The 24,469-nt window shown below is 37.2% G+C and overlaps 1 protein-coding gene across 11 annotated transcripts in view; it reads left to right on the top strand.

The window, feature by feature from the left end:
* Window positions 1-24,469, top strand: part of CCDC171 (coiled-coil domain containing 171) — a 336,009-nt gene that overhangs the window by 127,658 nt on the left and 183,882 nt on the right. For all 11 annotated transcript variants that reach the window (XM_055428191.2, XM_088837892.1, XM_088837890.1 and 8 more), the window contains 4 exons: window positions 4,902-5,406; window positions 7,263-7,379; window positions 21,404-21,630; window positions 22,114-22,296. In XM_055428191.2, coding sequence (XP_055284166.2) covers window positions 4,902-5,406; window positions 7,263-7,379; window positions 21,404-21,630; window positions 22,114-22,296 — 1,032 coding nt within the window. The remainder of the gene's footprint in view (window positions 1-4,901; window positions 5,407-7,262; window positions 7,380-21,403; window positions 21,631-22,113; window positions 22,297-24,469) is intronic.

Raw genomic sequence — 24,469 nt, 5'->3', positions numbered from 1 at the left:
CATTGGAAGGACTGATGCTGAAGCTGAAACTCCAATACTTTGGCCAGCTGATGTGAAGAGCTGACTCATTGGAAAAGACCCTGATGCTGGGAAAGACTGAGTGCAGGGAGAAGGGGGCAACAGAGGATGAGATGGTTGGATGGCATCATCGACTCAGTGGACATAAGTTTGAGCAAACTCTGGGATATCGTGAGGGACAGGGAAGTCTGGTGTGCCACAGTCTGTGGGCTGGCAAAGAGTTGGATATGACTGAGTGACTGAACAAAATAACAGAGGACTTCCCAGATGGTGCAGTTGTATAGAATTTGCCTGCAGTGCAGGAGACATAGGAGGCTTGTGTTTGATCCCTGGGTCGGGAAGGTCCCTTGGAGGAGAAAAATGCAACCCATTCCAGAATTCAGAGAAGCCTGGCAGACTGTAGTCCATAGGGGTTCAAAGAGTCGGACAGGACTTAACGACTGAGTATTTACACGCATGGGGCTTCCCGGGTAGCTTAGTGGTGAATCATCCGCCTGCCAATGCAGGAGATGCGAGTTTGACCCCTGGGTCAGGAAGATCCCCTGGAGGAGGAAATGGCAACCCAGTCCAGTATTCTTGTCTGGGAAATCTCATGGACAGAGGAGCCTCTCGGGCTACAATCCATGGTGTCAGAGTTGGATACGACTTAGCAACAAACATTATAAACAGATTTAATAGGAAAAACAGCAGTACTTGAGATGGTTATGCGGTATCTAAGGGAAGATGCCTATTGTAGGGGTCTCCAAATCCGGGGCTGTGGACCAGCTGTCCAGCAGGAGGTGAGGAGCAGGTTGGTAAGTGAGCAAAGCTTTATCTGCTGCTTCTCATCACTCCCTATTGCTTGCATCACCAACTGAACCATCTCTGCCCCTGCCCCTGCCCCTACTGTCCATGGAAAAATTGTCTTCCATGAAACCAGTGCCTGATGCTGAAAAGGTTGGGGACTGCTGACCTAATGGACAGTCAGATCTGTAATTGTGGATTTCAGTAGAGCTACCAGGATGTTGGAGAAGATTCTTGAGAGTCCCTTGGACTGCAAGGAGATCCAACCTGTTCATTCTAAAGATCAGTCCTTTGTGTTCATTGGAAGGACTGATGCTGAAGCTGAAACTGCAATACTTTGGCCACCTCATGCGAAGAGTTGACTCACTGGAAAAGACTGATGCTGGGAGGGATTGGGGGCAGGAGGAAAAGGGGACGACAGAGAATGAGATGGCTGGATGGGAACACCGACTCGATGGACATGAGTTTGAGTGAACTCCAGGAGTTGGTGATGGACAGGGAGGCCTGGCGTGCTGTGATTCATGGGGTCGCAAAGAGTCGAACACGACTGAGCTACTGAACTGAACTGAACCAGGATGAGGGAATATAATTGTTAAAAAATAATCAAAACTTCTAGTATTTATTAGCATTAATGTGGTTTTCTTAATCTAACATTTGTCAGTAAGAGCTTTAAAAATTTAAGTACTTCATTTCATTATTTTAAAATCCTTAATTCAAATATCTCACTTTGCTAATTCTAATTATTTAGTTCAATATTGTCCCAGTTGATTGTTTTGATAACCATTAATATTTGTTATCTTGATTATAATTACTCAAACCAAGAATGACTTAGGACAACATATGACAATTAAACAGTCTTTAGAGTTTGCATTTTTTACTTACATGTAGACTTTACATGTATTCTTTTAACAATTTCTTCTTTTAAAAAATTGAGGTAGCTTATTTATAACATTAAGTTTCACGTGTACATTTTAATGCAACTTCTGAATGCACTATAGCATGCCCACTTCGACAAAGCACCATACAGTTGACCCCTTTTTAACCATTTTGTCCTCCCCAGACCCTTTTCCTCTGGTAATCACTACTCTGTCCTCTGTATCTATGTTTGCTTTGGCTTGTTTTTTTTTCTTTTTTTGGTTCTTATTTGTGTTTTGTAGTCCACATGAGTGAAATCATATGGTATTTGTCTTTCTCTGTCAAACTTATTTCATTTAGCATAATACCTTCAAGGTCCATCCCTTTTGTTGAAAATGGCTAGTTTTCATCTTTTTTTTATGGTTTAATAGTACTGCATTGTATGTATATACCACATCTTCTTTATCTGTTCATCTGTTAATGGGCACTTAAACATATCCCTGCGATATGTTTATCCCTGTGATAAACATAGGGATGAACATATGTACAGTCAGGCCACTCAAGATGGCTGTTCTCTTGCTCTCGGTACATCCCGTTTGACCAGTCCCTGCTTCACTCACATGAATATCCAGTTCTCTTAATTATCAGGCTTAATTAGCTCCTGGAAACTGATGAGCCCACCTGATGTCAATTCCCTCTATAAATGGTAGCCGCCTCCTCCCCTGAGTTGCAAAGACTGTTCCCACGTCCTGCCCAGCATCTGCCACACATGGTGGGGTGTCACTCCAGGACCCTTTGTGTAAGATCACTCTATCCAATAAATCAAGGGTCCCTAACTTCCAAGCTGCAGACTGGTACCTGCTGGTCAGATCAGCAGCAGCATTTAAATTAGAAATTAGGTGCGGAATAATTGTAATGTGCTTGAATCATCCAAAAACCATATTCCCCAACTCTCAGTCGATGGGAAAATTGTCTTCCATGAAACTGGTCTGTGGTGCCATAAAGATTGGGGACTGCTGCAACAAACCATTGATGTCTCTGTCACTGTATCCAGGCTCTTTCTTTAGTATCAAGGCTGGGCAACTTTAAGACTTGCAGGGTGCAATGCAACAAGATACCTTTTCAAGTTAGTTTTTTCATATTTCACTTTATATGGAAAAATGGAATAGCTGGATCATACGGTAGTTATATACTTATTTTTTGAGTAATTTCTATATTGTTTTCCATAGTGACTGCACCAGTTTACATTCTTACCAATAGCGTGTGAATTCCCTTTTCCTCCACATCTTCACCAATACTTATTTGTTGTCTTTTTGATAATAGCCATTCTAATGGGCATGAGATTGAGACCAAGGGTAGTCATCAGTTAGCTCCATTAAACTGTAAATTGCTTAATAAATAATTAACTGTAACCTGCCTTCATTGATCAAGCTTCCTTTAAATGCCCCCTTAGCATCATGTAGCCTAAAAGATGTTTGCCTGACTTGGTTTTTTAGGAACTTGGAGTCAGCTGTGTCCAGTTAGAGTCTGAGCTGGTTAGGACTGGCGGGATCACCATCCCTCCAAATGGGCATGCTTGAATGTACACTCAGTGACCTCTTGACGCCAGAAGACCAAAAACTCCACCCTCAGAACGTGCATCCCATGGAGAAGCACATAGCTTAGTTCTTAGTTGCGCATGTGCAGACTGATGATCCCTCGCCTTTTCCTGATCTCCAATTACCTCTCTTCACGCTCCCCACACCTCAGCTTTACCCAGGACCGTCTCCAGCCCGTGGCCTTTGGGGAGGTGGATGTTAGATTTGTTCTCCCATCTCTTCGCTTGGCTGCCTCGCGAATAAACCCTTTCTCTGCTGCAAACCTCTGTCTCGCCATTTGGCTCGCTGCACCTCGGGCAGTCGGACCTGGTTAGGTAACGAGATGATATTTCATTGCGGCTTTAATGTGCGTTTCCCTGATAATTAGCAATGTTGAACATCTTTTCATGTGCCTGTTGGCCCTTTTCATGTGTACTCGGGAAAAACATGTGTTCATATGTCTGCCCATATTTTTATCGAGTTGTTTGTTGCTGTTGAGTTGTATGAGTTCTTTTATGTTTTAGATATTGGCTGCTTCTACCAGGTAGCCGAAAATGAAAATGGGCTGTGTAAGTCTAGCCTCTTAACTCTGTTTTCCAAAAATTCCATTGTGTTCCTGTTTTCTCTATATAGAGAGGAGTATTTTTGTCATATACTCCTGATTTTTATCAGTTTCTAGGTGTGTTTTAATTTCTCATCCTTATCTCAGGACTGTCTGTTTCCGGCTGCCTCTCTACCCTTTTATGCATTTCTGGCAATCTAGCATAGCTCCACCATCATGTTATATCACAATCATTGATTTGTCTGTTTTCCTAGCACATGGAATTTAGTGAGTAATCGATAAATGTTTATTGAATGATAAATGAATCAGTAAAAAATTTGGCATCTGTTATCTTCTGAAAATTTACTTCAGTAATTCCTTAATGATTAGACATAAGATTTCATGGAGAGTTTATTTTCTAGTTTATTTCTAGATTAAAATCAAGTGCCTGCAGTTAAAATTTCTTTGTGTTTCATATTAAGTTTTAAATTAGAAGTACCTTGATGAGGAAAAAAGGACCAGAAAGCTGCTGAGGCCCACTGCACAATTAGCATTTTTTTCCCCAGCACTGATGCTGTGCTTTGTGCAGCTTTCTGTCTTGGGAAAGAAGAAACTGAAATAAGAGAGTGTATTCTGAGACTCAGTCCCTTCTCATCTAGTAAGTGGAAGATAGTCAGATGGTGTGTGTTGTATTATTTATTTAATCCTGTGCTATTCTGACAAAAAGTTGTCTTTTCACATATAGAAAAGCCTCTAATACTGGTGTGATTTCTGTTTAAAAATAGTAAATAATTGTTACTGAGGAATAGAAGAGAAGAAATTTTCTTTTTTTGAATATGTGTATGTATGTGAAAGTGTACAAGAAATTTACAAAATATTTTAAGATTTCTGTGTTCTACTTTATGTAAAGCTTCCACATAAGAGGATTTAAAACCTGTGCACGTTGGATCTAACCTGTTTGGCCCAGTATTGCTCTGTCATACGTGGGTTTTTTTTGATATTCTAGAACATAGATCTTGGGAAGAAAAAGAAATAGTTGTCAGCAAAAGTTTTTCTTTTTTTAAAGACGAGTTAAAATGCCCATTTGTCTCTTGATCGAGTATATTATTTGACTTCTCTTCTTTTAGAAATTTCAAGAAATTGCTGAAAAAAATATGGAAAAATTGAACCGTACTGAGAAGTCACACGAACAATTGGTGTTTGAAAATTCCCACTTGAAAAACTTGTTATCACAGACCAAAAGGGAAAAGACCTCCTTGCTGGCAGCCTGTGCATTGATGGCTGGTGCCTTCTATCCTCTCTACAGTCGATCGTCTGCCTTATCTACACAGAGAGATTTTCTCCAGGAGCAGGTCAACACCTTTGAGTTGTTAAAATTGGAAGTTAGAACTCTAGCCCAGGCTTTGTCAACAGTAGAAGAAAAGAAGCAAGAGGAAGCCAAGATGAAGAAAAAAACATTCAAAGGATTGATACGTGTATTCCGGAAGGGTGTTATTGCAATTTTGGCAGCAAACAGACTCAAGATTTTGGGCCAGTCGTGTGTCTCTCTTTTTACCTGGATGGAGAGTTTCAGAGAAGGCATAGGCGTGTTAGTGTGTACAGGAGAGCTCAAAGACAAGCATAAATTTCCAAGTAAGATCGTTTGGGCTTTTAAAAATCTAAGTTGAATTAAGTGACATCCGAAGTGAATATGTTGGCCCATTATGCAAAGACTTTAAAAAATCATTTACAATGTCAAATCATGTAACATATCTCCATATATGGGTATCCATAGATATATATGTGTTTTTGAATAACTGTATATCTATATGTAAGTTAGGTTTTGATTTTTGTTGTAAACATTACAATATAAACAAGGTAGCAAGTATATGTAATTTCAACTTTGTATAGCTTTATTATATTTCAGTACTCTTTTCACAGTAAATTGAAGAGTTTGTACAGCGATTTTTCAGTAAAGTCAATCCAGAAACTCTGTCCTATTTAAAATTAATTAGTAGCCATAAATTACTTTCACTTCATTTGAGTTAGTATAAAATGATCAGAGTTAAAAATCTATTGATGAATAAAAATGGAACAGACGTGAGTTTGCAGCAAACATCTTTTTGAATGCTTGACTATTCCTTTTTTTGTTTTTTAATCGTGGTGTGGTTGCTTTTCAGTGTTGTGTTAGTTTTTTCTGTGAATCAGCTGTATGTATACATAAATCCTCTGCCTCTTGGACTTCCCTTCTACCCACTGATGCCACCAGTCTAGGTAACCACAGAGCCCTGAGCTGAGCTCCCTACACTGTACAGTGGGTTCCCACTAGCTAACTCTCTTGCACATCAGTCAGTTCAGTTCAGTCACTCAGTCGTGTCCCACTCTTTGCGACCCCATAGACTGCAGCATGCCAGGTTTCCCTGTCCTTCACCATCTCCTGGAGTCTGCTCAAACGCATGTCATTGAGTCGGTGATGCCATCCAACCATTTCATCCTCTGTGTCCACTTCTCCTCCTGCCCTCAATCTTTCCCAACATCAGGGTCTTTTCAAATGAGTCAGCTCTTCCCATCAGGTGGCCAAAGGATTGGAGCTTCAGCATCAGTCCTTCCAATAATATTCAGGACTGATTTCCTTTAAGATGGACTGGTTGGATCTCCTTGCTGTCCAAGGGACTCTCAAGAGTCTTATACAACACCACACTTCAAAAGAATCTATTCTTTGGTGCTCAGCTTCTTTATAGTCCAACTCTCACATCCATACATGACTACTGGAAAAACCATAACTTTGACTAGACAGACTTTTGGTGGCAAAGTGATGTCTCTGCTTTTTCATATGCTATCTATGTTGGTCATAGCTTTTCTTCCAAGGAGCAAGCATCTTGGAATATATTTTGCACATGGTATTTTACACATAGTAGTGTCTATGTGTCCGGAGAAGGCAATGGCAAGCCACTCCAGTACTCTTGCTTAGAAAATCCCATGGATGGAGGAGCCTGGTAGGCTGCAGTCCGTGGGGTCGCTAAGGGTCGGACACGACTGAGCGACTTCACTTTCACACGTTGGAGAAGGAAATATGGCAACCCACTCCAGTGTTCTTGCCTGGAGAATCCCAGGGACTGGGGAGCCTGGTGGGCTTCCGTCTATGGGGTCACACAGAGTCGGACACGACTGAAGTGACTTAGCAGCAGTGTCTATGTGTCAGTCCCAGAATGTGACTATTCTGAGGCAACAATTATTTCAATTTTTAACTTTTCAAAAGTAAGCTATTAAATAATATAAGTAGAACTAAATAAAATTTTCTTCTTTTTTATGATGTCAGTTACCATTACCATTATATATATAAATAGAGTCAATAAATCTAACATTTATTATAGACTTCTCCATACTAGGTGAAGTTCTATGTACAATTTTTGATCTATTTCTTAAATAGCTAAACATTCCCATAATTTTAAAATGAATTTTAATACATTTTTGTAGCATTGCCTAATGGGTTTTTTCTATTTTTGTAGAACATCAAAAGGAGCAGTTACGTTGTTTGCAAGCTCTCAGTTGGCTCACCAGTACTGACCTTCTTGTTGCAATAATCAGTGCCATGGCTGAATTACAGGAAGCCATTAGTAAAACAGGTATGATTCCCTTTTTTTATGTCCTTGGAAAATACAAAAGTAAATGTCCAGAAATGCCTTTTGGTACAAATTCTGATAAACCTTCAAAGAAGAAAATGTATTTGTTTTTATCTTTCTTTTATTCAGAAACAGAGAGATGATTAAATCTATATTTAATGAAGTAGTGCATTAGTGCAATTTTTGATGTATTATTTTGTCTTTATGGAGAAATGGTGAATACATCCACGTTTTTTTCCCCCTTAGGATCTGCTTCTCCTATGGGAAGCTCATTGTTAGCTTTTTTATTCGGAATTACTGGTAACGTTCTTTCAGAATGTTTCAGTCTTCCTCTGTTTCTGGCTGTGAATTTTAGACAGCTGAATAATAAGTGAATCAGTAGAAAATTTTCCTCTCTTATATGGCAGTGTGTTTTTTTTTTTGTTTAATTGTGTGTGTGCTCAGTTGTGTCCAGCTCTTGGTGACCCTATGGACTGTACCAGGCTCTGCTGCCAGTGGGGTTTTTCAGGCAGGAATACTGAAGCGGGTTGCCGTTTCCTCCTCCAGGGTATCTTCCTGACCCAGGGATTGAACCCGTGTCTCTTGTGTCTCCTGCATTGGCAAGCGGATTCTTTACCACTGAGCCACCTAGAGTTAATTTGAATAGTCTGCTCTTTTCCACTAGATAAAACCACCAATAACCAGCAATTTCCAAAGGTCTAAAATTCAAGTTTATTTTTTGTGACAGATTATGTGACTTGTTTGTGTGAAAGTTTCAATGAAAACTGTTTTCTCTGCACTAAAAGAGTAACATACAGTTGCCTACTGCTTAAGCTATGTCATTGGACTAATTATGGTCATTTCAGCCACATTAATAGTAAATAAAAAAAGTATAGCAGACTTCTTAATACTTGACTGTAATAAAATATTCTAAGTATTAATGAAATAATTTGGGATTTATTTTAATTCTTTAAACAATTCTTCTGTGTAAATATGGATCATTCATTGTGATTTCAAACTTCTAAACCTAGGCTCCTGTAGTACAAAACTTATGATTCAAAGATTATTTTTAGATTTTTGCCATAAATGTTGGTAAGAAATATGCATATTTTAATATATTGGCAAAACCTCAACATACTGGATTTGGAGTCTGAAATAAAAGTGTACATAAATATATTTTAAGAATATTGGTAGACTGATGCTAAAGCTGAAACTCCAATACTTTGGCCACCTCATGCGACGAGTTGACTCACTGGAAAAGACTCTGATGCTGGGAAAGGTTGGGGGCGGGAGGAGATGGAGACGACAGAGAATGAGATGGCTGGATGGCATCACCGACTCGATGGACATGAGTTTGAGTGTACTCCGGGAGTTGGTGATGGACAGGGAGGCCTGGCGTGCTGTGATTCATGGGGTCGCGGAGAGTCGGACACGACTGAGTGACTGAACTGACCGACTGACTGAAGAATTGTCAGGTGGAAGGTAGGCCAAGAATGGGGTGTGTAAGTGCCTGCTTTCAGAAACTAGCTGCCTTTGATGTTAGAACCTGGTGTACCTCTAGCTGGAGGAAATAACAAGTTCAAGAAAACTTATTTTAGGGAAGGTTTAAATGTTGTTGGATGAAGAACACTACTTGGGGCCTTCCTTGGTGGCTCAGTGGTGGAGAATCTGCAGAAGACACGGGTTCAATCCCTGATACGGAAGGATCCCACATGTCATAGAGCATTTAGACCTGTGTGCCACAACTGAGCCTGTACTCCAGAGCCTGGGAGCTGCAACTGCTGAGCCGTCAAACTGCGACTCCTGGGGCCCACCTGCCCTCGAGCCTGTGCTTCGCAGCAAGAGACACCACTGCAATGAGAAGCCTGCGTACCACAGCTAGAGAGTGGCCCCCGCTCTCTGAAACTAGAGGGGGCCTACACAGCATCGAAGACCCAGCACAGCCAAAACTTAAATAGATATATGAATTAACACTTTTTAAAAAGAACACTGCTTAGAGAAGAGAAAAATGAGGCTTGCTTAGAGAGGGAAAATAATAGATGTGTCAAAGTACTGAAGAATATTAGAAAGGATATGGCCCAGGCAAATAACTGTTATTGAACTAGTACAAGAATTATCAATGTGAACCTTAAGTCTTGCTAGTTATTAGTTGTGTGAAGTTGGGCAAGTTACTTAACTTTACCAGGCCTCACGGTCTTACCTGTAAATGGAGGTAATACTGTCTTCCCAGCTGTTATGAGGATTTAATATGATAATGGGTGTTGAACATTTTGTATGGTGCCTGGTATATAGTGGGTGCTGAAAAATTGTTGTTCCCTCACCCCCGTCTCACCATGAAAGCAGCATCTCGTGTTAATGAACGTGAACACATGCGTGTCTCCTGTATACAGTTTTTAAACTACTAATTATTAATTTTCTGTTCTAAAATTGCTTAAGTGCTCTTATACAGTGGAGGCAACATGGTGTAGGGTTAAGTATGTATTCTTCCTGATTTTGAGTACTGACTCATGCTCACCATGTGACATGGGCAAGTTGTTTAAACTCTCTGTTCCCCAGTTTCTTTACTTGTAAAGTGGGAATAGGATTATTTTTCTCTGAATTGTTTAGAGGACTAAATAAGTTAATTTGTAAAGCACTTACTTGTCTTTGTTTTCTATTTTACTAACTTTTCTTAGTTCAAATATTGGTCTTTATTTAGATTTATTGCATTAAATAATAATGAAATTTAATAAAAATGTTAGTTTCAATTGAAAATACATTAGTTTATCTTACAATTTCAAGGCCATTTACACATCCCTTACAGTTCCAATTGTTAAAACATGGTTTTGTTATAAATTAGTATACATATAAGGATTAAGAAAAAATATCTCTATCCACTCACCCTTCCTTCCTCTCTTCCTTCTCTTGGAGTTCCCACCCACTCATCCATCCACTAATGGACTGGTAAGTGATATAAATGATATCACAGGCTGCATGCTTTTTAATGTCTTCATTTAAAAATTATTTTGAAACAGCCTCAGACTTATGGAAAAGTTGCAGGTACACAACAGAGAATTATATTTGCTGAATGGTTTGCGAGCAAGTTGCTCACATGCTATTCCATTATTTATTTCTGGTAATATTCTTCTAGAGAGTGATTGTGATATCTGGGTAATATATATCAGTTGGACGTTCCGTCATCTGTTTAATCAATTTACAGTAGGGTATTTTCATCCTAGGCCAGGTATCAAGAATATCAGTTCAGCTTTGATTTGTAATCGATTCTTTGTTCCTTGAATCATCTAATACTGTGAGTTGTATCTAGATTCTTTCAGCCATGTGGGAAATTGAAATGGCAGAGTCTTGGGAAAGTCTACTTAGGACATGTGAAAATTCTGAAATGAAAGAGAATATCTCTTAGAACTCTTTTTCTTTGTTCCCTCTTTATTTTTCTTTTTGAAGAATGTGCTAAAAATTTAAATTATATTACTTGTCAGGACTTTGTATTGATAGCATCGCTGTCACTTTTTTATTTACAGTATTGTGTTTCTGGTACATATCAAAGTGATTCATATATATATACACACACGCATATATATACTCTTTCATAGTCTTTAGTGTTTATTATAGAATATTGAGTACAGTTCTCTGTGCTATAAAGTAGATCTTTGTTGTTTCTCTCTTTTATGTATATAGTAGTTCATATCTGGGTTTCCCTGGTAGCTTAGTTGGTACAAAAAACCACCTGTAATGCTGGAGACCTGGGTTCGATCCCTGGATTGGGAAGATCACCTGGAGAAGGGAACAGCTACCCACTCCATTATTCTGGCCTGGAGAATTCCATGGACAGATAGTCCATGAAGTCACAAAGAATCGGACGTGACTGATGTCTGCTCATCCAAAACTCGTATTTTATCTCTCCCCCTTCCCCTTCACTAACCATAAGTTTGTTTTCTATGTCAGTGAGTCTGTTTCTATTTTGAAAATAGTTCATTTGTATCATATTTTAGATTCCACGTATAAGTGATATCATATATTTGACTTTCTGACTTACTTAGTATGGCAGTCTCTAGCTCCATTCATGTTGTGCAAATGGCATTATTTCATTCATTTTCACTTTTTTTCTTTTTAGCTCCAGGAAAACTAGTACCTGTATGGCAATACCAAGTAGTAACTTCTAATATTTTAAATAGTAGCTATTGCTTCTCCTGTTTTCTTTGTTCAAAGCTTAAATATATCAGTGCAGTACTCTTTTAGAAAGTTAGGTGCTTATCTTTTTTAGAGTGAGTTCTGAATTAAACTTAACTATTTAGGAGAGAAAATTAAACATGTTGGATATATAATAGAATATTGATTACTAACCTAGATTCTAAATTTGAATCTGGGTTCCACTGCTTACTACATGTGTGCCATTGGGACAATCATTTCATCCTTTTTCATTCTCACTATCTGTAAAATTTGGCCAAGGAAAGTTCCTAGCTCATAGTTATTCAGAGTAAATGCATCTTTCAAGTCCCTTGTATATGTCATTTTCCAATAAATGTCATTTTATCTCTTTTTTGTATCCTGATGTCTCAGTGGAACCTGTATTTTACTGTATACCTTTTCGTGAAGCTGAAAATTCAACAATGGTGACTTGAATTCACTACTCATAAAGCAAAGTGGTTGCTAAAGGTGGTTGGCCCTGCTGCCTTCTTAAACTTTGACAATGTATTTATAGGCAGTGGGCAAAGACCCCAGTTTCCATGTTGTCTCTGTGAATACTGGACAGGTGGCAACCTTCTTGCCTTCATTAAAGTGTTTGCCCACTTGAGATAAATTACCTCTTCCAGGTATCCAAATGGTGTGCCTGCAAGAGATCATTTACCTCAAACAGGGGAGAATGTTACTTCCACTGAAGGGCTAGGATATCAATCATGATAGGAATGGACTGAAGAACCCTACAGATAGCTCAACTTTTTAGTGTAACTTGTTCAGACCGAATTTCTCAACATATAAACAAATGTGCTGATTTGCTCTGAAATATCTGTGAATAAATACAGGTGTAGCTGATTATGAATAGAATGTTCATGCATTTTGTTGTACACTTCAATTATAAGTGAATCTAAATTATCTAGAAGATAGATGACTCAGATATACATGCCCCTGCTATCACTACTCACAACTTTCTTTTGTTGTATACTTTAAGTTAACTTTTTAGAGGTCACAGCAGCTTTTCCACTCAAAACTCAGAAATCTAGGCTGTATTTGGCACAACACTGAGGTTTCATATTAGTAAGTTCAAAGCGACAAGTAAAGATATTTGTATTAACAAGTAGTTATTGGTTTTTATTTTAAAACTTAAAGACTTAATGAATCCTAACAAAGAGTACAAAGAGGCGTGTCACTCGAAGTGTGGCTGTGGACCAGCAGCCTCAGCATTAACAGTGATATACTAGAAGTGCAATCTCATGCCAGAATCTGTGTTCTAAAAAGATGGTCTATATACACAGTAAAGTATGAGAAGAATTAATTTATAGAATTTTGTTATACACCTAATGTCATTCATATCTCAAGTGCAGGACCAGGGATCATTTTTAACTCTTGAGCTACTTGTGTCTCCTTTGAAGGGAGCCACATTTAACTTCCCGACTTGTATTTTGTTGCTTTAAAAATGATTATGTTTGCCTTTTCCCATATTTTTCACACATTTTGAGAATTTTCAAGCATACAGAAAATTTGAAAGGATTTTATGATGAACAGCTATTTTGTTTTTTTAAATTAAAATTTATTTGCCTGTCATTTTTAAGAACATTTTTGAATGAATAATTTATCTTTGGAAGTGTTCGTGACCATGTCAGATTCCAGTGTCACACCTCCATAGAGTATATTTATTAGTTAAAATAATTTACAAGGTCAAAATTATTTTAAGAAACATATATGAAGCTTTAACAAATTTTGCAACTTACAGATAGTTTGTGGAAACTTTTAGGAGCCATAGAAAATTTGATTGAATATCCAGATACTATTTAACAAAACAGCGCAATTGTTTTTTAAGATTTTTTGTAAAAGAACAAAAGAAAAAATTTCCTCTCAGATCTATTCTAAAATAATACATATGTATTAAAAATATTTTTAACCCCCACCTTGTTCCAGAAAAAAGTTATGGCAGCTTATAGGTATTTATAAAATATCACTTTAAGTAAAGATAGCTTCTGTAATCCCTCTCTGAGAGTATGATTAATAGTCGTGTGTACTTCTTTCAAGTTCTGTATATATTTCAATATGACCAGATCATCCTATGTACCATTTTTGTGGTTCTTTTTTCATCACTTATTTTCAGTGACTAATAATTGTATAATCTCGTTGGTTGTTGTAAGGGTTTAAATGAGTTATTGCATGCTGGCGGTGCTTGGTTTGTCACGTGTCTTTGTATCAACAACAGTATTAGTCTTCATTTCTTACTTTATGAATCAGCTTTTTAGCTTGGTATACAAAATCCTTCTTGATCTGATTCTCCATTTTTGGTATAGTTTCACCTCTCTGCACTCTCATTAATAAACCTACAATTCAGCTAAACTGAGCTGCTTGCTATTCCCCAGATATAGGATGCTCTGTTATGTCTCTAAACACGCAGAGCAAACTATTTTTTTTTTTTTTTGCTACTAGACTCTAAGAGGAATTTATTACATGGATTATCATATTGGAAATATTGAATAACATCACAGTTTCTATCTTTAAAAGCTGCTTCATGAAGATACAGAAGTTTTTTTCTTGCTAATGTTACTCATCTTCAGTGAAAACTGAGAGCATATTAGTTTTTAGAGTGGAGCAGTCCAGGTATGTAGCTTCCTTATTATTTAAGCTGATGCAAAAGTAGAGGCTCAAGGATGCAGATTTATGATTAAGTAGTATATTTATTAGATAAGGTGTGCCAGTCGCTCAGTCGTGTCTTACTCTTCACGACCCCATGGACTGTAGCCCACCATCTCTCTCTGTCCACAGAATTCCAGAATACTGCAGTGGGTAGCCATTCCATTCTCCAGGGGATCTTCCCGACACAGGGACTGCACCTGAGTCTCCTGAATTTCACGCAGACTCTTTAATCTGGGGTTCACAGAACCTTTCTCAAAATGGTCCATGGATAGAATTCAGAGTGGGAGTATTGATGGACGTGAATGAAAAATAATTACATCTTGGTTTACTAACCATTAATCAACTTCAACATTTCCTTCAGTTATGCATCGTGATGACAAGCCATGATAATATTAACAGCATGGTGATATAGTTACTAATTAAAATCACAGCTATTTTAAAATTATAATATGGTTGTTACAACTATCTCTAGATATTGTGTATGCTCATCTTTTGGTGATCACACACATGGTTTGTTATCAGTCTTCTATGTATAGCTGGATACTGATGCAGTGCAGCTGCCCACATGTCAGGACAGCACTACCCCTAGAAGTTGTTCATCCATCCAGTGGATCTTCTGTGTTCTTCTTTTTTTTTAATGTTCTTCATTCTGTGTTGCTTTCCAGGATTCCCTAAGTAAAAAATTCTGTTACTTCTTTGAAAGAGCAACCTGTAAGCACCTGGAAACAGTTCAGAACTCTTTCAAAAGTGTTAAGTTCCTTCTGTCTTCATAGCATCTAATGCGAATCACAGATTCACAATCTTTTTAACTTTGTGATTTAAATTTATTGAATAGATTGACTTAGCCAAAGATGAACTCACTGAATTTTGAACAAAAACTTTCCACAATAGATTTTTAAAAAATTTTCATTGAAGTATAGTTGATTTACAGTGTTATATTAGTTTCAGACTTATAGCATATAGATTCAGTTATACATACGTATATTATTTATCCGATTTTTTTCCTTATAGATTGTTACAAAATACTGAGTATAGTTCCTTGTGTTATACAGTTAGTCACTGTTGGTTATCTATTTTATATGTACAAGTGTATACATGTTAAGAATTTGAAAGCCTTGGTGTATCCTAATATTTTTTGAGACATTTACCTCTGCCTTGTAAAGTGAACTATAGGAACTTTAGTTACATTTGTAGCAGTATATACTGTGGGTTATAATTTTCATCCCTTCTAAATATAAAAAAAAAAATTGATGTGAGCCTGACATGTTTAATGCCTTCATAAAGATCAACCCAGACCACCTGACCTGCCTCTTGAGAAACCTGTATGCAGGTCAGGAAGCAACAGTCAGAACTGTACATGGAACAACAGACTGGTTCCAAATAGGAAAAGGTGTACGTCAAGGTTGTATATTGTCACCCTGCTTATTTAACTTATATGCAGAGTACATCATGAGGAACGCTGGGCTGGAAGAAGCACAGGCTGGAATCAAGATTGCTGGGAGAAATATCAATAACCTCAGATATGCAGATGACACTACCCTTATGGCAGAAAGTGAAGAGGAACTCAAAAGCCTCTTGATGAAAGTGAAAGAGGAGAGTGAAAAGGTTGGCTTGAAGCTCAACATTCAGAAAACAAAGATCATGGCATCTGGTCCCATCACTTCATGGGAAATAGATGGAAAAACAGTGGAAACAGTGTCAGACTTTATTTTTTGGGGCTCCAAAATCACCGCAGATGCTGATTTCAGCCATGAAATTAAAAGACGCTTACTCCTTGGAAGGAAAGTTATGACCAACCTTGATAGTATATTAAAAAGCAGAGACTTTACTTTACCAACCAAGGTCCGTCTAGTCAAGGCAATGGTATTTCCCGTGGTCATGTATGGATGTGAGAGTTGGACTGTGAAGAAAGCTGATCGCCGAAGAACTGATGCTTTTGAACTGTGGTGTTGGAGAAGACTCTTGAGAGTCCCTTATACTGCAAGGAGATCCAACCAGTCCATTCTGGGGGAGATCAATCCTAGGTGTTCATTGGAAGGACTGATGCTAAAGCTGAAACTGCAATACTTTGGCCACCTCATGCGACGAGTTGACTCACTGGAAAAGACTCTGATGCTGGGAAAGGTTGGGGGCGGGAGGAGAAGGGGACGACAGAGAATGAGATGGCTGGATGGCATCACCGACTCTGTGGACATGAGTTTGAGTGTACTCCTGGAGTTGGTGATGGACAGGGAGGCCTGGCGTGCTGTGATTCATGGGGTCGCGGAGAGTCGGACACGACTGAGCGACTGAACTGAACTGAACTGAAAGATCAGCTCATAGGCCAAGGTTCTTAGTATGGCTAAACAACAACTTTCATATGCTAATTAAAAATATTAATTTTAATTAGTCTATATTTTAACGGTAGTATCTTATATCTAATACATGCAATTCAGTTCAGTCGCTTAGTCGTGTCTGACTCTCTGTGACCCCCATGTACTGCAGCACACCAGGCTTCCCTGTCGATCACCAACTCCCGGAGTCTACTCAAACTCATGTCCGTTGCATTGGTGATGCCACCCAGCCGTCTCATCCTCTGTCATCCCCTTCTCCTCCCACCTTCAGTCTTTCCCAGCATCAGGGTCTTTTCCAATGAGTCAGCTCTTTGCATAAGGTGGACAAAGTATTGGAGTTTCAGTTTCAGCATCAGTCCTTCCAATGAATATTCAGGACTGATTTCCTTTAGAATTGACAGGTTGGATCTCATGAACCTTAAAATCATTTGATAACTGCATTTTAATAAAATTTGCTTTCATTGTAATTCTATATACTTTGACTTAACATGTTTAAAAGTATTGTTATAAGAAGGGGATCCATAGGTTTTATCAGGCTACCAAACGTGTATATGGGACAAAAATGATCAATAAACCACTTCTTTTGATAATCATTCCCCTCAATAGCATTTATCTAAGTCAAGGCATGTTTTTGAGTACTCCTGTTATTGGTCATTTATATCTATAGTATTATTTATAAATAATACTGATAGAAACAAGAGCTGCTGATTTTTAATCAGTGTTATAGATCCCATCTCCACATTGCTTAGCACAGTATCTTCATACATATGCTGTGTATCATATGCTTCATACATGCTCTATCGCTAACTGTTTAATGAATGAATGAGAAAGGCAGTTATACAGTGTTTTTTTTTTTTTTTAAAGCTTTATTTTTTTTGGTTGCCCCCTGTGGCATGTGGGCTCCTAGTTCTTCAACCAGGGATCAAACCTGTACCCCATGCAGTGGAAGTGTGGAGTCTTAACCACTGGACCACCAGGGAAGTCCCAGTATACAGTGCTTTCTAAAATATTTGTGTTATTTCTGTAAAAGTGTTTGTGCATGATATAAAAACTTGACACAGTATAGAAACTTGCATGGAAGAAATAAAAATCACCCAAAAGGCTATCCCTATCATTCTTAACACTTTAATGATTTCTACAAATCTTCCAAACGTGTATAAACATATATACACACCAACGTATGCATTTTTATATGAGGAAATCATATAATCATGTCTCATTATAATTTTTTTCTACTCACTGGATAATAAATTTCTTTCCATGTCAGTAAGATAAGTGTGCTTCATTAATTATATCTGATCACATACTACTCCAGTATTCTTGCCTGGAGAAGTCCATGAACAGGGGAATCTGGCGGGCTACAGTCCGTGGGGGTCACAAAGAGTTGAACATGAATCAGCAACTAACACTTTAACTTTTTGCTTATTCTATTGTTCATATGTATATAGTTTACTCTGAGAATTCCCTATTGATGGATATTGACATTTTTTTCATTTTTTTTTTTTTACTATTTTAAGTAATATTGTAGTAAACTATGCTGTGAATAGCATATTTATACATAAAAGCATTTTATACTTGTGCAATTATTTCCTTGACTAAGTCCTGAGAAATGAGTTTGCATATTTTACATTTGGAAATTATAGTCAGTCTTCCTTTCATAAAAGTTTATTTGCATTACACTTCCATGAGCAGTACTTAGAAATCTGACTTTCACATTATATCTTTGGCACACAAAGTTTTGACAGTCTTTTTCATCTTTATCAATTTGAAAGAGGAAAGAAAGCTCTATATTATTCCCTATTTGTAATTTTGATTGTTAGGTTGAATATCTTTTCATTTGTTCTATACCCATTCATATTCTTTTACAAATTAACTCATTATGTTCATATATGGGGATGTGTGTTTGCTTCATATAGAATTATAAGAGCTCCTTGTATATCATGCATATTAGCATTAAGATTAGTGGTCGAAACAATTCTCTATGAATTTTTGAGGATATTAACCTTAGTCGTGCAATATTGCCCCTTCTATTGGAAAAGGTAATTGCAGAACATAGAGTCCTCTTCCTTCTTGAAAGACTTGCTGCTGCTGCTGCTAAGTCACTTCAGTCGTGTCCGACTCTGTGTGACCCCATAGACAGAAGCCCACCAGGCTCCCCCGTCCCTGGGATTCTCCAGGCAAGAACACTGGAGTGGGTTGCCATTTCCTTCTCCAATGTGTGAAAGTGAAAAGTGAAAGTGAAGTCGCTCAGTCGTGTCCGACCCCTAGCGACCCCACGGACTGCAGCCTACCAGGCTCCTCCATCCATGGGATTTTCTAGGCAAGAGTACTGGAGTGGCTTGCCATTGCCTTCTCCGCTTGAAAGACTTACGCTGTTAGATAGGGGAAAAGTGATTAACAAATGTATTTAGCGTAAATAAGAATTTGTTAAATGTAACAAGTCAAACATTTTAAGCAGTCTAGACAGGTTAAGACATGAGGAATTTCTGTGACTTTATTTTCCCCCTTATTTCTGTATCATTACACAGATAGTTCTACAGCTATGTCACTAGAGGAGTTTTTTGTTTATTCGTTTGTTTAATATTGAATTAATTGTACTCTATACTGTATGATATGAAGTAAATTGTAAAAACACTTCTTATTCATCAAAGCATAAATTATTTATAAAATAATATGCTTTCTGTAATTCATCGAAAGTAGCAGTCAAAACTTGGAATGTATGCCTCTTTCCCACTTCTTAAAAATAATGCCTTGTGAAATTATTTTGCCACTTCACCTCTCAGAGTGGTTAGTGTCTACCCAACACATTGCTGTGATACAGGAAAAAAACCCTACCATTCATTAAAATTTAATTATAGTTGATTTCTCTTCTAAAGGGTAAAAGGTTTGTTACCTTTGTTTTCCTGAAAATTTCTTATAGCAATGAGCCTTGATCTCATTTATTTAGAAAGAATAACTTTTGACTATAAAAGCTAATGTTAATCAACTTCTCTTGGTAGCACTGAATGCATTCTTTTATACAACATTGTTGCAGCTACTATAGAAGCAAAAAGAAATAAACTTAATCCAACAAACCTGTTAAAAATACCTATATATGCTAGACTGGGGGCTTCCCTGGTGGCTCAGAGGTTAAAGCGTCTGCCTCCAATGCGGGAGACCCGGGTTCGATCCCTGGGTCGGGAAGATCCCCTGGAGAAGGAAACGGTAACCCACTCCAGTATTCTTGCCTGGAGAATCCCATGGACGGAGAAGCCTGGTAGGCTATAGTCCACGGGGTCGCAAAGAGTCGGACACGACTGAGCGATGGAACGGAACGGAACGGTTGCTAGACTGGTACTGTGAAGGCAAAAAAAAATTTAACAGATGAAAATAATCAAGGAGTTGCAAGCTTGCTGGAGAAACAGGGAGTACATATATAGACATTGGAATTGATGTGTTATATTGAATGTTAAATAAATTTTACTGTTTATTCAATTATTTAACCTGTTAAATACACCCTATAGTTTTATAACTCTTTACAGTGTTCTGCATTATGTGTTTATTCTACATAAACCTGCTAAATTTTTTTATTCATGGTTTATTTAAGGAATCTGTTATGAAAAGAACTGTGTATTGTAATTATACTTTGTGTGCCTTCTGTCCATGGGCTTCTCAGAGAACATATTTATGATAAAGGACATATTTTAAACTTACTTTTCCTTATGTTCTTAGAAGCCAAAGCATCAATAGCTGAAAGAAATCAGTTCTACATGGAGGATGTTTTATCCATGTAGATGTTTTATACTTTTATCCAATTAACAATTTCTAGTTTACATGTAACTTCTAAGCAATGTGGTTCTCTGGTTCTAACTGCTGCATAAATTTAAAAATTAATCTTTTCTTTCGTAAACTGAGGAATAAAGAAATAAAACAGGCTCAAATTTTTGAACATAGGGCTTCTGTGAGTTGACAGTTTCTGACATAGAAAACCACTGATGGATCAGCTTCTCAGTCAGCGCTACTCTTCAGTGTCCAGCCATGTGTGTTCTTAGAATTATGAAACACTTTTCTCTTGGAGAAAACTGGCCAAATACTCTTTTTGCTCTTCTGATGTGTAGACAAGATTTAAATTAATTCCCAACAGCAGAGGAGCTTGAAATATAGAATGGTATATACTACTTTATTTAAACAATCTCTTCATGTTTGTCGTTCTACGTGGATAGTATCGTAAGACAAGTAATGACAGATGAAGACCTGCCTAGCAGAGGGAAAACTAAATTACACGACTTTTATTAAGGCGTAAATAAACCTATTAACCATTATCTGGAATACCAATTAGTAGAAAGAACACTGACAATTTTATTTATCAACATTAAACACAATTATTAATTATAGACCTGATGAATCTAGCAGCTAGCAGGCCATGTTGGATATGGTGGGACCTTAAGTCCATTATATGAGAGGAATGATTACCAAAATCCTCTGGGAAAATGAGTAATTGTAGTTGTAAAATTTTAATTGCCTTGGAATAAGGCAAATTATATTTTCTTTTCTGATAGTATAAATAGTGTGACGTTAAGGTAATAAGCTTCAGTAGCTATAAATAGAAAATGAATTTGTTAGGTTTTAAAACAAAAGATTGATGATGACTTTTTAGTGTCATAGTGTTCAATATGAAGGAATACTGTAAATACATGCAGATTTTCTTTAGATACATTATTTAGTAGATGGGCTGTTTCCTACTCAGTGGAAATTAATATCGGAGGGAGGTTCATGAATGGATTGCTACCGGTTAATAGGAATTATATAATTGAGAAAATATTTTCATTATGTTGTGGTTGGCAGTATTGTGAAATGAACATGTGACAAGTCCCATTTTTCTGTGCCTTTTTTCTTTTGAAGATCCAAATTCCAGAATTTGTGGACATTTACTTATAGGGGCAGCCAAGAATTCTTTCACGAAACTCATGGATAAAATTAGTCTGGCAATGGACAGTATACCTTTGCACAGCAACAGGAGTATTACGTATGTAGAAAAAGACTCCCTGGTTCAGAGCCTGGCACGTGGACTTCATAAAGTAAACACACTGGCCCTGAAATCTGGTCTGCAAGGCCATGTGCCCGTTTTGGTATGTATGCACTTTCATTAAATAGGGATTTTAGAACTTGTAAATCTAATTCAAAATCAAGTTTATTTGTAGCTTAAATTAGTTGTACACAAGTATATGCAAATTCTTTTAGATTTCATGTAATCATTTGATATGATAAATGAAAAGCACCTCCAAATAAGTGTCAATAATATCAAAATACAAAAATTCTGGCATGAGTTCTGAATTTACTGTTCTCTGTAAGTATACTGCAACAGAATTGTGTAAGAATTAATTGATTATTACATTTTCTAGTCATCTAGAATATTTCTTTCCTTCAATTGTTCATTTCATGTAAGGCAAGTTATTGGTCACATAAAAAATAAAGCTTTCACGTTTTAGTAAGAGCTGATATTGTTCTCCGTGTATCCCAGGTTACATTTAATTTGGTAAAATGGTCATTGCTGTGGACTTCTTAGAAAATCTGTAGTGACTTCTTGTAAAATTGCTCTTGTTTGACAACAGAAAAGCACAGCATCTTTACAGAAGCAAATCTTTGGATTTACACAAAGGCTGCATGCAGCAGAAGTGGAACGTCGCTCACTGCGCTTAGAGGTCACAGAACTGAAACGGAATGTGAATGAAATGAAGAAGGAGCTTGACAAAACCCAGGGTCTCCAAATGCAATTAAATGAATTTAAGCAGTCTGTAAGTATACGTGATTTTAAAAACCATTGCTTCGGTAAGCGATTCTCTGATATTAAATATATATTATATAAATATCTATATAAAATGTCAGCAAATGCATGTTTGTTTTTATTAATTTTTTATATTTTTCAGATAAATTAGTCCCCTCAATAGAATTTCTTTAGAAAAATTCCCTTCTAAAATGCCTTAACAATACACTTCAAACTTGCTAAGAGACTAGAACTTAAATGTTCTCGTTACAAAATGAAGTAATAATTATGTGACTTGATAGAGTAGCTAATGCTCCAGTGGTAATTGTTTTGCAGTTTAGAAGTGTTTCAAATCAGTATGTCATACATCCTAAACTTAAGCAATGTTATATGTTAATAAAAAGCACAGAATCATTAAAATCATCTCAGTAAAGAAAACTGAAAAAAAAAAATAGTTACATCAGATGCTTAAAGGAGTACTGATTGTCCGTCAGCAGAGCTCATAGCCCTGTTAAAACATGACTGTGACTGAAATATAGGAAATGATATGGTTAACTGCTATAGCAAATAAACTTTAGTTGAATAACTTGTTTGCAGAAAATGCAAAGAATGTGCAGCAAGAAATGTTTAGTGTGAATTACTTTCTCTGAAGTGTAGAAATAAAAATAGGATTAATTGAAGTAATAACTGAAGGAATGAGATATGTAATTTTAATATTTGACAAACAATTATCTAGTATAACATTGTGATGATTTCTAACATTTTATGATCATATTGACTATCATGTATCAGGTACTGACCCTAACTGATTCATTTAGTCCTCTCATGTCAATAATAGTTCAATAGTGTTCTTGCCTGGAGAATCCCAGGGATGGGGGGGCCTGATGGGCTTCTGTCTGTGGGGTCACACAGAGTCGGACACGACTGAAGTGACTTAGCAGCAGCAGCAGCAGCAGCAGTACTTTTATCCTTTTTTTTTTTTTTAACAGGTGAAGAATGTAGGATACAGAATAGCTAAGTTACTTGCTCTAAGTCACATAGTTAGTATGTGGAAATTACGGGATTGGAAGCTCATAATTCTGACTCTAAAACTCAAACTTTTAACCACTTCACTATAGTGGTTAATGTTCTTATCTAGCTATATTAATAAAGGATTATTATACTAAACAGTATAAATGGCAAAATGATGTTGTTTTCCTCTTAAAAAATTGGGGAGTGTGTCTCAAACCATCATCTTTTATTTAATTCAGTCAAAGTGTGTAGGAGGCAAACAGAATAGTTTCTTCAACTTATGCTAAAATTGTAACATAAAGGGATACATCATACCTGCTGAAAGTGTTTCAGTACTTGTTTTGGAATACCATGTTCATCTACTGACACTTGTTCTTTAAAAGCTAACTCCCATTATCTTTTTCTTTTTTAGATTTTCTTAGCTTCATACAACTGCTTCCACACACACTCTCTTTCTTATTCTGCATTGCTATACTTGTTTGACCCTATCTATTCACAGAAGAGTGAACAGAACTGAGCCAATCTCTGGGAGGGATACGTGGATAAGAGAGGGGCTAAAGTTAGCTAAGATTTTAGGTAAAGGAGGCATTTTGGAGGAGTTGAAAGAAGTCCTGCAAAATGATGAAGACTCTCATTTATAGAGGCCAAGTGGATTGTAAAGAGCAGAATGTTCTGATGGCAAGGAGCAATAATTTAAAGCAGCGTGACAAGTAAATGGTAGAAGTACAAAAGTATTTTTTCACAAGACCCAGAGAAGTACTGCGGTCTCAGGGAATAGAGGGATGTTAAAATGTTGACACTTCAAATTCTCTCAACTGAACAATGGAAGTTATCAGTCTTAAATAGACGTATATACACTTAGTGTGATTAAGAGACCTGCATGGTTTCTTTCAGTTTTCTACATATTTCTCAGGTTACCCATCATTTGTGAAACATTTCTGTTCTTTTTTCTTCAAGATCATGATGTCTCTTGCCATTTGTTGTAACTAGTTTTCATTTGTTTACATGTTGTGCACAGGAGATAATACAAGTATGTCCTGCCCTCGATTCCATACCCCTTAAGGGATGACCTCTGTCTAGAGCTGTCAGTGATTTCAGAGCAGTCATAATACTGTAAACGCTGTGTTGTATATTACAGTGCAGGTTTTTATTGGCCGGTGTTTATAATGAATTCATATTCTTTTACTCAACCG

The sequence above is a fragment of the Moschus berezovskii genome, chromosome 7 (genome assembly GCF_049115385.1).
Source record: "Moschus berezovskii isolate FMDL1 chromosome 7, NW_MosBer_1.0, whole genome shotgun sequence".
Classification (NCBI taxonomy): domain Eukaryota; kingdom Metazoa; phylum Chordata; class Mammalia; order Artiodactyla; family Moschidae; genus Moschus; species Moschus berezovskii.
This window is presented reverse-complemented; position numbering and strand designations above follow the sequence as displayed.